Here is a 15089-nt window from a genome sequence, read left to right on the forward strand (position 1 = left end):
CCGTTGTGGTGAGCAGAGCGGCAGGGTTAAAAGTAACCCTGCCGCTCCGTGTATACAGCGAGAGGGAAGAGCTGTGCTCTTCCTCTCTCATCTGTCACAGGAGTTCCAGCACAGTGCTGTGCTAGAACTCCTGTCCTGGAGGTGACAGGGTCAATAAAGAGAACCTGTCACCTCCAAATGCTATCACACAAGAGCTAAGAGAAAAAATAAATAAAAAAGTGATAATAAAAGTAAGGGGGGTAAAAAAGCAATTAATTTTTTTTTAACTAACCCTGCCGCCTCTGCCATTCTCCATTGATGGGAGGGAAGAGGGGGGTTGGCGGGGAGCATTGTGGAATCTGGCGGCAGGGAGAGTAAATCCGCCCTGACCATACACATACTGCATTCTTGCAGTCTTCTCTTCCTTAGCAGGGGGTGGGGCGGCAATTTGCATATGAATGAGCCGCAATATTTACGTATGAATAGGCAGCTGCCTATTGATATGCATATTGCCGCGGCCCATTCATATGTTAATATCTCGGGCCGAACAGTGCACAAACAGGAACGGCAAGCTTCGGAGAGAGCTGGGGGCGGGCTCTGACTATAGGAAACTGAAGATCAGAGCCCCGTCGATTGTGCTGCGTATGGGAGGGAGGCGCTTTTTTTCCTCCCTCCCCCACCAGCGCCCTCAAGCGGCCGCTTGTGTTGCCTATGTGATAGCAATTAAGTTAAGTAAAAAAAAATGAAAGGTTCCAAAAAAAATTAGTCACTCATAAAGAATTAAAAAAAACAAAAATGTTTTTAAAGCCCCCACCATACACGCATGCAAACATACGTTGAGTGTGCATACCTGCAAAAACGACGATTGCGCCCATTACACCGCACATGTTACATATCGCCGTGAATGTCGCAGTGAGAGCAATAATTTTAAGGCCGTTAATCACTGATAACACTAAATTGATGAGCGGTAAAAGCTTTAAAGCGTCGCCTGTGGTCAAGTTTTTTGCGATTGTGCGGTGCAGTGCACGCAATTTTTAAGCATGACATGTTTGGTGTCTATTTACCTGACGTGACCCCGTCTTTTATATTTTACCAAAAAATTGGGTAATAATAATTGTTTCCTAACATAATGTAAAAAAAACTTTCTTTTTTCCCCAGAAGGGGGGGGGAACCACATAAAAGATTTACATCAGGGGCTTGGCTTGGCTGCGGACGGTGATGTTCACATGATCTGAGGCTCCCGGCGAGATCCTTCTATAAACAACCCACAACAGCCGCCCACGCAACCTCAGGACCCCTGATCTTCCGGATCTACTCCTCGCTGCATCGATCAGCATGTCCAAGGGGTTGAGTAAACAAAAAGGACCTCGAAGACTCACAGATTATTATCCTCCTCCTGGGACAGCAAGAAAGCAACATGGCGCCGGCGCAGCTCCTGTGACTCCCTCCCACAGATCGTGGTCTTCATGCAGCGGCAGGCAGGACTCTGATGTGGATGGCCTCTCTAGACAAAGGACCTCTCTCCTGACCTCTCCAGACAAAGGACCTCTCAAAGAGACCGGCCAGCTCTCCATAAACCAAGGAACCCGTAAGAAAAAAATTAAACCAGCACACTCTCACAGGGCCCCCTCTCAAGGTCCCCCTGATCATCTAGCTCTGTTAGAAGATGTTCCAGTCTCCAACAACCCTGCCTCTGCTTATGCGCCTGTCACTTTGATTCGAGCTCCAACATGACTTCAAAACTTTCTTCACTTCCCTGCAACCTCAAGTCAATGAGATAGGGGAATGTACAGATCACATTGAAGCTAGTTTGAATGACTATGCATCAGCAGATAATGGCATCGTTGATGCTTATTCTGATCAACATCATATGCTTCAACAGCTCCAGGATAAGATAGCAGACCTTGAGGACAGATCCAGAAGGAATAATAAATCATTCAGAGGGCTCCCTGAATCTCTTAGTCCTGCAGAACTACAAATGTTGAAGTCCCTGTTGCCAATTTCCCCTGCATCAGAGCTGCTTATCGACAGAGCTCACAGGCTGCACAAACCACAACACCTCCATTGCTAGGCTACACTACTTCCATGTAAAAGAGAGACCTAGCTCTGTCGAAACACTCAGCCAGCCTGCCTGACCACTGTTCTCACATTGCACTTTACTCTGACATATCGGCAGCTACTGCCTACATCTCTCAGGGAGAACAACATCTCATACAAATGGGGCTTTCCCTACCATTCCCTATGCTGGTTACATATCAAAATAAAATTATCCCTATTCTAATGCTCCTGGGGCCTCACAATCTCTATACCTGCTCCTACAGTGAAATATAAGACCCCACAGTGTGTGCCGGTGGATTGGTCTGTGCACTGAGCAATTCCTGAATTAGACTCACATGAGTCCTTTCAAGTCCACAAGGTGGAGACTTCTACCACATCTCAGGATCTCAAGGCATATTGTGTGCCTTTTTTTTCACATACCCCCGCACACTTTTCGATCTATGTTATTGCAATGTTTATTGCTAAGTTCTTGTTCTTATTGGTATGTTATTGTTTTCCTTACAACACACTTATGTATTACCTCTGATTGCCATTACAGTAATACCTCGGTTCACGAACGCTTCTGTTCGCAAAGAGTTCTGTTCACGAACTCCAAATCGGGTGACGAACACGACTGTGGCCATCTTTTCTGCTCTATGTGGTCGTGGCTTCCTTTAGTCGAGATTGCGGTCGCAGACAGACCTGTGCACACTTGCTGTGAAGCTTTTTCTGTACAGTATTATTCAATCAAGCATGGTGGTAAAAAGAAAGTGCAGAGTGGTAATGAATTTACATATGGTCAGAACGGATTACATTGAAACCCATTGGGAAAATTTATTACAATTTACATTGAAACCTATGGGAAAATTTGAATCTGTTCGCGACCAGAATCGCGGAACGAATTACGTTTATGAACCGAGGTACCACTGTATATACCTGACATTTTATACCTCACCTTTAATGAAACGTGGTTTCTTTCACAATGTCTTTACTACTATCTTTACCTACAAAGACACCAGTATGTTGACGTTTCAGTGCCACTGCAATCTCTTTCAGCGTCCCTCCCAGGCTAATTTTCTGCACCTTTTATAAACAAAGATGGCGTTTAAGATTAGCTCTTTGAATGTGAAAGGACTTAATAGTCTGTTTAAACGAGCCATGCTATGGAAGGAAGCTGGAATTGTGACCCACTATGTGTCCAAGAAACACACCTCAAAAAGGAGAATCCCCCCAATTTGCAAATCCAGAAATTTTACGCACTACTTCTTTGCAAACTCAGATACTAAACGTAAAGGTGTGATGATCATGATCAAACGCACTGTCACTTTTCTACAACATGGCTTATTCATAGACCCAAACGGTAGATTTATCATACTTGTCGCCTCCTTGAATAACTGACTAGTGGCATTGGTTAACCCTTATGCCCCACATGACCGTTAAAGATTTTTTGTGGCCCTAATGAATAAAATTAACAAGATCTGCAAAGGACACTTAATCCTATGTGGAGATTCTAATACAATTGTAGATGATGATCTAGACACTTCTAATGTGAAACGACGACCCAATAGACTCTTAGACGCTTTCTTCCGTAATAATGACTTGCATGACGCATGGAGATCTATGCACGGCACTGAAAAAGACTACACCTACTTTTCTCACACAAAGCTCATACTCTAGACTGGATATGTTTGTGGTCGACAAATACACGCTACAACATACATCTAATGTAGAAATAGGCCTTATTACTTGGTTTGATCATGCCCCTACTTTATTAAGTCTTTTCTTAGACCCACTGCATGGTACACATACTCTCTGGAGACTGAATACTAACCTGCTTTCTAATGCTGATCATAGACAAGATATCCACTCTGAATTATCAGCATACTTTGAACTCAACTCTGGCACCGTGGATAAGTATGCAACATTATGGAATGCCCACAAAGCCTTTGTTAGAGGTTTATTAATCAAAATAGGGCCCGTGAGAAGAGAAAATGAGAATTGCTTTCCCTTCTAGATCAGAGCCAAACGTTGGAATCTACAAATAAACACCCAGATGCTGTTACTACAGGAAACCTTTGTTCTCAACGCCACCAATTAAATATTTTGCTAAGTTCTCACTATGATTTCATGTTGAGAAAAACAGAACTCAAATTTTATTCCCAGGGCAATAGGGCAGGTGCGTTCATTGCTAGGCAATTTAAGCAACGTAATGAAACCAACAAAATTAATTACTTAACGGTACACCTCTTGCAAGCACCTCACTAACCCACTAGATATTGCAAATTGATTTGGCAAATTTTACTCTTCTCTATACAACCTGAAAGATTCTCCCGATAACCCTAAACCTAGCGCGGATGCCATTAAAGAATTCCTAAATTCTCTAAATCTACCCAAGATATCATCTGACCTGCTTCATTCTCTCACCAACCCGTTTTCCATCCCTGAAATTGATAGTTATATCTGGCCTTCCGCTACAAGTCCCTGGACCTGATGGCTATAGCTCTGAGTACAATAAATAATTTTCCTTGACATTAACGCCATACTTATGCAAATTTATGAGTGAAGCAGCCTCCTCAAGTGGCTTCCTGAAAGAATCTCTAGACGCCCTTATAGTGACCATTCCAAAACCAAATAAACCAACCGATCAACCAGCCAATTATAGACCCATTTCCCTACTCAATACCGATGTTAAAATATGTGCTAAATTGATAGCCAACCGATTGGTCAACTGGTACATCCCGACCAGGTTGGATTTGTCTATGGGAGACAAGCATCCGACGGTACCAGGCGCTTCATTAACCTCCTCCAATGGGCTGAACATTTCGAATTGCCTTCCCTGCTTCTCTCTTTGGATGCTGAAAAGGCTTTTGATACGGTGTACTGGGATTATCTTAAGGCTGAACTGCACCAATTTGGACTTACGGGATTTATTGGCTCCGCTATTCAAGCCCCAGTGCACGGGTCTGGACCTCTGGCCTTATGTCCTCCCTGTTTAACATTACTAAAGGAACTAGGTAAGGCTGTCCTTTAGTAATGGGACCTCTAGCTATGGCAATTTGCACCTGCCCACACATCAATGGAGTCCAAATAGGCCCACAGGAACATAAAATAGGATTATACGCTGACAATGTCATTATCTCCATCACGCACTCTCTTAGCTCCCTCCCAGCTGTCCAAAATATTCTTACCACCTTTGGTAAAATCTCTCTATATAAAGTTAATGACAGTAAGTCTGAAATGCTAGGAATTAATCTTACATCTGAAAGGAGAGCCATCACCTCTGTCCTTCCCTCCCCCTACATGTTTTGTTTCCTATCCCTATCCCCTAGCATATAATTAAAATATCTAAGCACAGTCCATACATCAGTCAGTGCTAAGGAAAATGCATGGCACCCTATGCCTTTCCCTCTCTCCTCCTCTTTTTTGTATTGTTTTATAACACATTCTCTAGTTATGCAGAGGTCTGAGCTTGTTTATCTCCACTGACTAGCATATTGAGATGACTGTTTGTACATACAGGCTGATATATCCTCTGACACTGCCATTTTTATTGTAATGTTGACATGTGTCTTAAATCGACTGTTTTGGATTCTGTATGCACCTGTTCTTTACATTTAATAAAAATATATTGTCGGAAAAAAAAGATTTACATCACTCTCCCTGAGCAGTACTCTCCCTCTGCAGCACTCTCTACAATGCCATCTCTGTTTCTAAAAAAATAAAGAAGAGACCTTTTGAGTCACCCTTAAACCTAAGATGGCCACATACAAATAGAGATGTAGAAAGTGATCACATTAGAGTAAGCATAACACCTGCTACTAGCATAAAGGCTAAAGTATATAATTCAGTTTTCCCCTGGAGAGGTTCAGGTAGAGAGGTGCATCAGGCACAGGAGGTACTCGGCACTCAATGATTACCTGAAAAAGCCCAGCATCAGGACAACCTACCCGGCAAGCTTTGACATTCCAGATGAGTGGCAATCTGATGAACCCCTCATTTATAGTGGCACATATTTCTAACCAAAATACATTGAGGGGAATTTATCAAAACTGGAGCAGACAAAACCTGGAACAGTTGCGACCAAACCAATCAGCTTCTTTCTTTCATTTTCAAAGCTTAAGTGGTTACTTTAGGACAACTGCTCCAGATTCTGTCTACTCCAGGTTTGACAAATTCTGCCCATTTTGCTTTTATACAGAGAAGCTGTCACTGCTGTTTGTACAGTCTTTTCTGACAGAAATTCTCTGATAGACTAACAATTTTTTTAAGCCAGCAATAGGCAATCAGTAGATTCCCTGCTGTTGTAAAGCTAAGGGTCCAGCAATGCCCATCAAGAGTGTATAGCCAGCCATAATGCTGGAGGTAAGCCTTGCCTAGAAATCAGATCAGTCCTGGCAGAGAGGACTGTGCACACCGCAGAAAAGGATTCTATCTACAAGTGGTTATGTTTGGAATAAAATCTGGGAGAAACAGAAGAAGAAAATACAGACAGGTAATGTACTGCTTTAGGATAACTACTATGGAAAAATAAGCACTCTTTATGGCCTTTGCACAAACGTCCACAAATACACTAAAACCTTAGAAGAACCAGACATCTGCTTTCCATACCTTTCTCATAACAAATGTATGCTCCTTGGTGAATCAAAGTTTCACGTTAAGTTTCGTACTAGAGGAAGACAAAATTGGAGAACGGAAGCGCCACTACCTGGCGCAATAAATGTGGTGAGGCTTGGTGAGAGGGATAAGTGATGTACTCACCTATGGTAGGTGGATCATTCGATTTTTAGGACGGCCGTCAGATGGAATGGAGCAGTTGTGGGAGACGGTCCTTCTTGGGATGGATGGTGTAGCGAGTTAAGTTTCGTACGAAGACAAGTGACAAGAAATAACACATTGGCACTTAGGCAGTTTTGCTAGTTCATTCTATCCCATTCAGCTGAACAATTCTATGGACATATGATGTACATGCTAATCCAAGATGTACCCGATATACTCTTTGAAATACAGTACCTAATATTAAAAAAAAAATCATCCTTTACAAATCAATACATATATGTATAATTCTAGTGTACTGTATTTGTTTTCTTCATAAAAGATACAATTTCTGCTATAAAAATTAATTTGGCATATTCGAAATAATGTCTGACTGGATAATGAATAGAATAATTGAATAATGAATAGACTGGAATACACATTCTCGTGGTTCCTGTTGATGCAAAGCTTGTAGAATGCAGCACATATGCCCAAGCTTGCCTGTAGATGCCATGGTTCCAGCATTTAATCCATTGTACGTGCATTGATATCTTCTTCCACTGCAGAAGTTCATGGTTTAATTTTCCATAACTGTGAAAAGAATGTCAACAGTGAGACAAATCATTGTTACCTGGATTGTAAAGTACTGTACATAATACCACAGAAAAGATTATCGATACAAGCGTAAATCATACATTTGAATAAAACAAGTCAAGTAAAGAAGATCAATATTTTCTAATGAATACACAAATATATCAACTCATGTATTGTTATATGTTACATTTATGATGGCCAATCACAGCGATTACAGATGTAAACACTGTACATGTTTACGTTTGAGAGCCCTCTCCTTCCTCCTCTGCCAATGATTCTCCACTGATTCTCAGTGTATGTAACACTGCTCCCACTGACCACCAATGAATGGTGGGCAAACTGAGCAACTGGAGGGTAAACTGAACAATAAGGTAGTACACAGAGCATATTGACCATAAAGGGTTCACAATGACCACCAATATTATGGGGGGGGGGGGGAAAAACTTTTTAAACATTTATAAATTGACCACCAACTTTTAAAGGGCATGTACCACCAACACCAACTAACCCCTGACCACTGACATCTACAAGCTGTCCTGTGCATTCCATAGTCCCGGCCACTGCACTCTGACTGCTTCACTGTATAAGCTATGTTCTAAACTTAACAATTTGGGGGGCATTACCACCTACCGTCCATGGCCGTTCCTCTATGGCCGGACGGGAGCCTTATAGGAGCGGGAGGGCGTCCTTCCCCTCCCCCCGCTCGTCCACGGCGCCCAGCGCGCACACGAGTGGGGAACTGTCAGAAATGTAAACAGCCAGTGATGGCTGTTTACATTCAAGCCATCCGGCATCTCTAGAGATGCCCGATCGCTTGTGGTAGCTGCAGGTGTGCGCACAGGACGTACTGTATATTACATCACTTCCTCACTCAGTGTCACTCTCCGGCAACAGATGCCGGTGAGAAGCTGCTGAAGCAGATCTCTGCTTCATCAGCATCTCTATGGGTCCCTGATGTCTCCATAAAGAGGACCTGTTATGTGAATTGGCTATCACATGGGTGTTTCTTAGTCCCCTATGTGATAGCAATAAAGTTAAGTGTAAAAAAAAGGAAGCTTAATGGAAGCTTAAAAAAAAGTCAAATAATTTTTTAAAAAATAACAAAAACATTATTTAAAAGTCCGTCGCCCCCCATATACACACGCAAATATGCGCTGGATACGCCTACGTGCGAGAACGACGATTAGGCCTATTGTGCCGCACATGTTACATATGCCCGCGAGCGTCGGAGTGAGAGCAATAAGTTTAGGGCCATTAATTACTGATAACACTAAACTGATAAGCGGTAAAAGCTTTTTTTTTTTTTTAAAGATTAAAGTTTATTAGACAAAACTCTTGTCTGAAGTTTTCGTTTTCACAAGTTACAGAAATTAGACAGTACAAGACAAAAATACAAAACCAAGAAACAAAATATTTTTACAAGAATAGAGACTCTATACTGTAGATTATAGTGCAAAATAGAGACATCCCAGGGCACCAAAGGGGGGGCATTGCCATAAGGGGAGGTAGAAGGCACGTGTGGCTGGAAATGTTCTCAAATCAACCAATCATGTAGTATGTGAGGCCATGTAGTAGTATTCAATGTGCGGAAGACCAACACCTCCATCCCGCTTGGGACGAGTCAGAATGTCATATCGGACACGCGGTCTCCTACCCTTCCAAATATAGTGGGTTAAACCTTGCTTAAGGGAGCGGAAAAAAGATTTAGGCACATCGATGGGGACGGTCTGGAACACATAGAGCAGTCTTGGTAGGATATCCATTTTGTATAGGGCCATGCGGCCAAACCACGAGTGGGACTTTGTAAGCCAGGTTTTGAGTTTTTGGGAGATAGAGGATAACAACGGTTTATAGTTCAAATCATAAAGAAGGTCGAGGTTGGGGGGCAAGAGGACACCTAGATATTTCAGAGCTTTTGTCTGCCATTGGAAGGGATATGAAGCCTGTATCCAGGCAACCTCCCGCTGATCCAACGTGACGTTAAGAGCTTCAGACTTGTGTGCGTTCACCTTAAAGTTACTCAGCGTGCCATAAGTTTGGAATTCCCGTAGTAGAGCGGGAAAGGCATCACGAGGGTTGGATATGTATAGCAGGAGGTCGTCCGCAAACAGGCCCAATTTGTATTCTCTGGGACCTAGAGTCACTCCTCTGATAAGGTGGTTATTTCTAATCGCTATCGCCAGATGTTTCATAGCCAGAATGTATAAAAATGGGGAGAGTGGGCAACCCTGACGTGTGCCATTATGTACTTGGATAGGGTCAGAGAGGATACCATTAACTTTGATCCGTGCCGAGGGCTTATCATATAAGGCCGCAATTTTAGCAAGTAATATTCTGGGGAGGCCAATCTGAGTAAGGGTCTTGAAGAGGAAGGGCCAGCTCAGGCGGTCAAAGGCCTTTTCCGCGTCGATAGGCAAAGGGGAATGTTTTGTTTCTTCACCCAGGACATAAGTGTTAGGGATTTTATGGTGTTGTCTCTGGCCTCTCTATTGGGTACAAAGCCTACCTGATCCAGGTGTATCAGGGAAGGGATAGCTGATTTGAGTCGGTTGGTTATCATTTTTGCGTAAATTTTTAAGTCAATATTGATGAGGGAAATCGGTATATAACTGCTGCAATTCGATGGGTCTTTATGTTCTTTCGGGATGACAGTAATGTGGGCCTCCTGAGACTGAGGGGAGAAGGGGCAGGAATCAGATATTGCGTTGAAGGTGGATAACAAAATGGGTGATAGAGAGTCTCGGAATTGAGTATAGAAAGGCGACATATAACCGTCCGGGCCCGGGCTTTTAGCTGAGGGTAGGGAATCAATGGTCCCAGTGATTTCTAGTAAGGTGAAGGGTTCGGAGAGAGAGGCAATAGAAGATTCTGATAATGTAGGTAAGCCGGTAGAGGAAATATACGCATTAATGTCTTCAAGTGAGGGTCCAGAGGAGGGGGAGAGTCGGGTGCAATGTTGTATAAAGAGGAGTAGTAATGGTGGAATGCTTTGGCTATTTGTTCAGAGGTGGTGGCCCGGCCTTGTAAAGGACAAATGATTTTGGGTAAAAAGGTGCGTGCCTGTCTACACCTGACCGACCTAGCCAATAGCCGTCCACACTTGTCCCCGAATTCGTGAAAGGTGCAGAGGGTGGCATCCCGATATTACACGAAAATTAATTTGGCATATTCGAAATAATGTCTGACTGGATAATGAATAGAATAATTGAATAATGAATAGACTGGAATACACATTCTCGTGGTTCCTGTTGATGCAAAGCTTGTGGAATGCAGCACATATGCCCAAGCTTGCCTGTAGATGCCATGGTTCCAGCATTTAATCCATTGTACGTGCATTGATATCTTCTTCCACTGCAGAAGTTCATGGTTTAATTTTCCATAACTGTGAAAAGAATGTCAACAGTGAGACAAATCATTGTTACCTGGATTGTAAAGTACTGTACATAATACCACAGAAAAGATTATCGATACAAGCGTAAATCATACATTTGAATAAAACAAGTCAAGTAAAGAAGATCAATATTTTCTAATGAATACACAAATATATCAACTCATGTATTGTTATATGTTACATTTATGATGGCCAATCACAGCGATTACAGATGTAAACACTGTACATGTTTACGTTTGAGAGCCCTCTCCTTCCTCCTCTGCCAATGATTCTCCACTGATTCTCAGTGTATGTAACACTGCTCCCACTGACCACCAATGAATGGTGGGCAAACTGAGCAACTGGAGGGTAAACTGAACAATAAGGTAGTACACAGAGCATATTGACCATAAAGGGTTCAAATAATTTGGGGGGGGGGGGAAACACATTTTTAACAGTTATTAGGCACTCACTAGTGATCACCAACATGTAAGACAGCACACACAATTGACCACCAACTTTTAAAGGGCATGTACCACCAACACCAACTAACCCCTGACCACTGACATCTACAAGCTGTCCTGTGCATTCCATAGTCCCGGCCACTGCACTCTGACTGCTTCACTGTATAAGCTATGTTCTAAACTTAACAATTTGGGGGGCATTACCACCTACCGTCCATGGCCGTTCCTCTATGGCCGGACGGGAGCCTTATAGGAGCGGGAGGGCGTCCTTCCCCTCCCCCCGCTCGTCCACGGCGCCCAGCGCGCACACGAGTGGGGAACTGTCAGAAATGTAAACAGCCAGTGATGGCTGTTTACATTCAAGCCATCCGGCATCTCTAGAGATGCCCGATCGCTTGTGGTAGCTGCAGGTGTACGCACAGGACGTACTGTATATTACATCACTTCCTCACTCAGTGTCACTCTCCGGCAACAGATGCCGGTGAGAAGCTGCTGAAGCAGATCTCTGCTTCATCAGCATCTCTATGGGTCCCTGATGTCTCCATAAAGAGGACCTGTTATGTGAATTGGCTATCACATGGGTGTTTCTTAGTCCCCTATGTGATAGCAATAAAGTTAAGTGTAAAAAAAAGGAAGCTTAATGGAAGCTTAAAAAAAAGTCAAATAATTTTTTAAAAAATAACAAAAACATTATTTAAAAGTCCGTCGCCCCCCATATACACACGCAAATATGCGCTGGATACGCCTACGTGCGAGAACGACGATTAGGCCTATTGTGCCGCACATGTTACATATGCCCGCGAGCGTCGGAGTGAGAGCAATAAGTTTAGGGCCATTAATTACTGATAACACTAAACTGATAAGCGGTAAAAGCTTTTTTTTTTTTTAAAGATTAAAGTTTATTAGACAAAACTCTTGTCTGAAGTTTTCGTTTTCACAAGTTACAGAAATTAGACAGTACAAGACAAAAATACAAAACCAAGAAACAAAATATTTTTACAAGAATAGAGACTCTATACTGTAGATTATAGTGCAAAATAGAGACATCCCAGGGCACCAAAGGGGGGGCATTGCCATAAGGGGAGGTAGAAGGCACGTGTGGCTGGAAATGTTCTCAAATCAACCAATCATGTAGTATGTGAGGCCATGTAGTAGTATTCAATGTGCGGAAGACCAACACCTCCATCCCGCTTGGGACGAGTCAGAATGTCATATCGGACACGCGGTCTCCTACCCTTCCAAATATAGTGGGTTAAACCTTGCTTAAGGGAGCGGAAAAAAGATTTAGGCACATCGATGGGGACGGTCTGGAACACATAGAGCAGTCTTGGTAGGATATCCATTTTGTATAGGGCCATGCGGCCAAACCACGAGTGGGACTTTGTAAGCCAGGTTTTGAGTTTTTGGGAGATAGAGGATAACAACGGTTTATAGTTCAAATCATAAAGAAGGTCGAGGTTGGGGGGCAAGAGGACACCTAGATATTTCAGAGCTTTTGTCTGCCATTGGAAGGGATATGAAGCCTGTATCCAGGCAACCTCCCGCTGATCCAACGTGACGTTAAGAGCTTCAGACTTGTGTGCGTTCACCTTAAAGTTACTCAGCGTGCCATAAGTTTGGAATTCCCGTAGTAGAGCGGGAAAGGCATCACGAGGGTTGGATATGTATAGCAGGAGGTCGTCCGCAAACAGGCCCAATTTGTATTCTCTGGGACCTAGAGTCACTCCTCTGATAAGGTGGTTATTTCTAATCGCTATCGCCAGATGTTCCATAGCCAGAATGTATAAAAATGGGGAGAGTGGGCAACCCTGACGTGTGCCATTATGTACTTGGATAGGGTCAGAGAGGATACCATTAACTTTGATCCGTGCCGAGGGCTTATCATATAAGGCCGCAATTTTAGCAAGTAATATTCTGGGGAGGCCAATCTGAGTAAGGGTCTTGAAGAGGAAGGGCCAGCTCAGGCGGTCAAAGGCCTTTTCCGCGTCGATAGGCAAAGGGGAATGTTTTGTTTCTTCACCCAGGACATAAGTGTTAGGGATTTTATGGTGTTGTCTCTGGCCTCTCTATTGGGTACAAAGCCTACCTGATCCAGGTGTATCAGGGAAGGGATAGCTGATTTGAGTCGGTTGGTTATCATTTTTGCGTAAATTTTTAAGTCAATATTGATGAGGGAAATCGGTATATAACTGCTGCAATTCGATGGGTCTTTATGTTCTTTCGGGATGACAGTAATGTGGGCCTCCTGAGACTGAGGGGAGAAGGGGCAGGAATCAGATATTGCGTTGAAGGTGGATAACAAAATGGGTGATAGAGAGTCTCGGAATTGAGTATAGAAAGGCGACATATAACCGTCCGGGCCCGGGCTTTTAGCTGAGGGTAGGGAATCAATGGTCCCAGTGATTTCTAGTAAGGTGAAGGGTTCGGAGAGAGAGGCAATAGAAGATTCTGATAATGTAGGTAAGCCGGTAGAGGAAATATACGCATTAATGTCTTCAAGTGAGGGTCCAGAGGAGGGGGAGAGTCGGGTGCAATGTTGTATAAAGAGGAGTAGTAATGGTGGAATGCTTTGGCTATTTGTTCAGAGGTGGTGGCCCGGCCTTGTAAAGGACAAATGATTTTGGGTAAAAAGGTGCGTGCCTGTCTACACCTGACCGACCTAGCCAATAGCCGTCCACACTTGTCCCCGAATTCGTGAAAGGTGCAGAGGGTGGCATCCCGATATTACACGTGAGAAAGGGATATAATCCGCATGAGTTCGGAGCGAGTATCCGCCAACTTCTGGAGGGTCACAGAATCGGGGTTAGATTTATGCTTTCGCTCCAGATCACGAATGTCTGAAAGGAGAGACGGGATCTGGTGTGATTTAGCTTTTTTGTGGCGAGCCCCATGCTTAATTAGGATGCCTCTCAAGACACCCACTTAAGAGGAGGGGAGGATGGATCCTGCTCGTGGACAAGTTGGAAGGCAGTTATACTATTCTGAACATCAGAGAGCACAACAGGGTCACGCAATAGACTCTCGTTCAATCTCCAGGTGGGAAAACGTCTAGATGTGTCAGGTACAGATAGGGTAAAAAAAAAGGGGGAAATGATCAGACCATAATTTAGTGCCAATATGAGACTGAGGGCGCCAACTAAGTAGTGAGTGTGAGGTGAAAAAAATAATCAACACAGCTGTAAGTGCGGTGGACAGGAGAATAAAAAGTGTAATCTTTTGTAGTTGGGTGTAAGGTTCTCCATAGGTCAACGAGCTGTGATCGATGCAGACGGGATTTAATCGAGTTGATAGCAGAGAAGGAGACATGTGTTTTATGTGATGAGGAGTCCAAAGTGGGGTCAAAGACTAAATTGAAGTCACCCCCCAGTATCAATAAACCAGATGTAAAGGATTCTAATTTTTTTTTTTAAATCCTCTTTATTAAAAAAAAAAATTCCGACAATCAACAATAATTATTTACAACCACATAGTTAATAGTGTAATTTACAACAACATGATTATACATCCACATACATACATACAATTCATATTTAAGAAACTGCTATTTTCGCAATTTAGTCCATATTTTAACATTTACATTTCATGGTCAACCCTGAACGGTCTTCATATTATATATGCCAAATCTTAAATCATAACCTATCTAACTTCCTTCACCCTCCCCATTTATATCGTGATATTTTCTACCTCCGTATTTAGTGCTTCATATTAATTAATTTTGTATATTATTTAAGTGTTTACTCCCGTATTATGTAGAAAAAAAAAAAAGAAAACTCCCTACTACATATTTATAGTGTATATTTTATATATTGCATATTTGTTACCTATCCTATCCTCCTCTCTTTATATATTATTTTTAGTGTTTATTCCCATATTATACCAAAAAAAAAAAAACC

The 15089-nt window shown here is 42.8% G+C and overlaps 1 protein-coding gene across 1 annotated transcript in view; it reads right to left on the reverse strand.

The window, feature by feature from the left end:
• Nucleotides 1-10638: 10638 nt before the first annotated feature.
• Nucleotides 10639-15089, reverse strand: part of LOC108793588 (putative homeodomain transcription factor 1) — a 103335-nt gene continuing 98884 nt past the window's right edge. The window contains exon 12 of the mRNA XM_018564578.1: nt 10639-10744. Within this exon, the coding sequence (XP_018420080.1) occupies nt 10724-10744 (21 nt within the window). The 3' untranslated portion in view covers nt 10639-10723. The remainder of the gene's footprint in view (nt 10745-15089) is intronic.

This window comes from Nanorana parkeri, unplaced genomic scaffold, assembly GCF_000935625.1.
Source record: "Nanorana parkeri isolate BGI_ZX_2015 unplaced genomic scaffold, ASM93562v1 scaffold761, whole genome shotgun sequence".
NCBI classification, from domain to species: Eukaryota; Metazoa; Chordata; class Amphibia; order Anura; family Dicroglossidae; genus Nanorana; species Nanorana parkeri.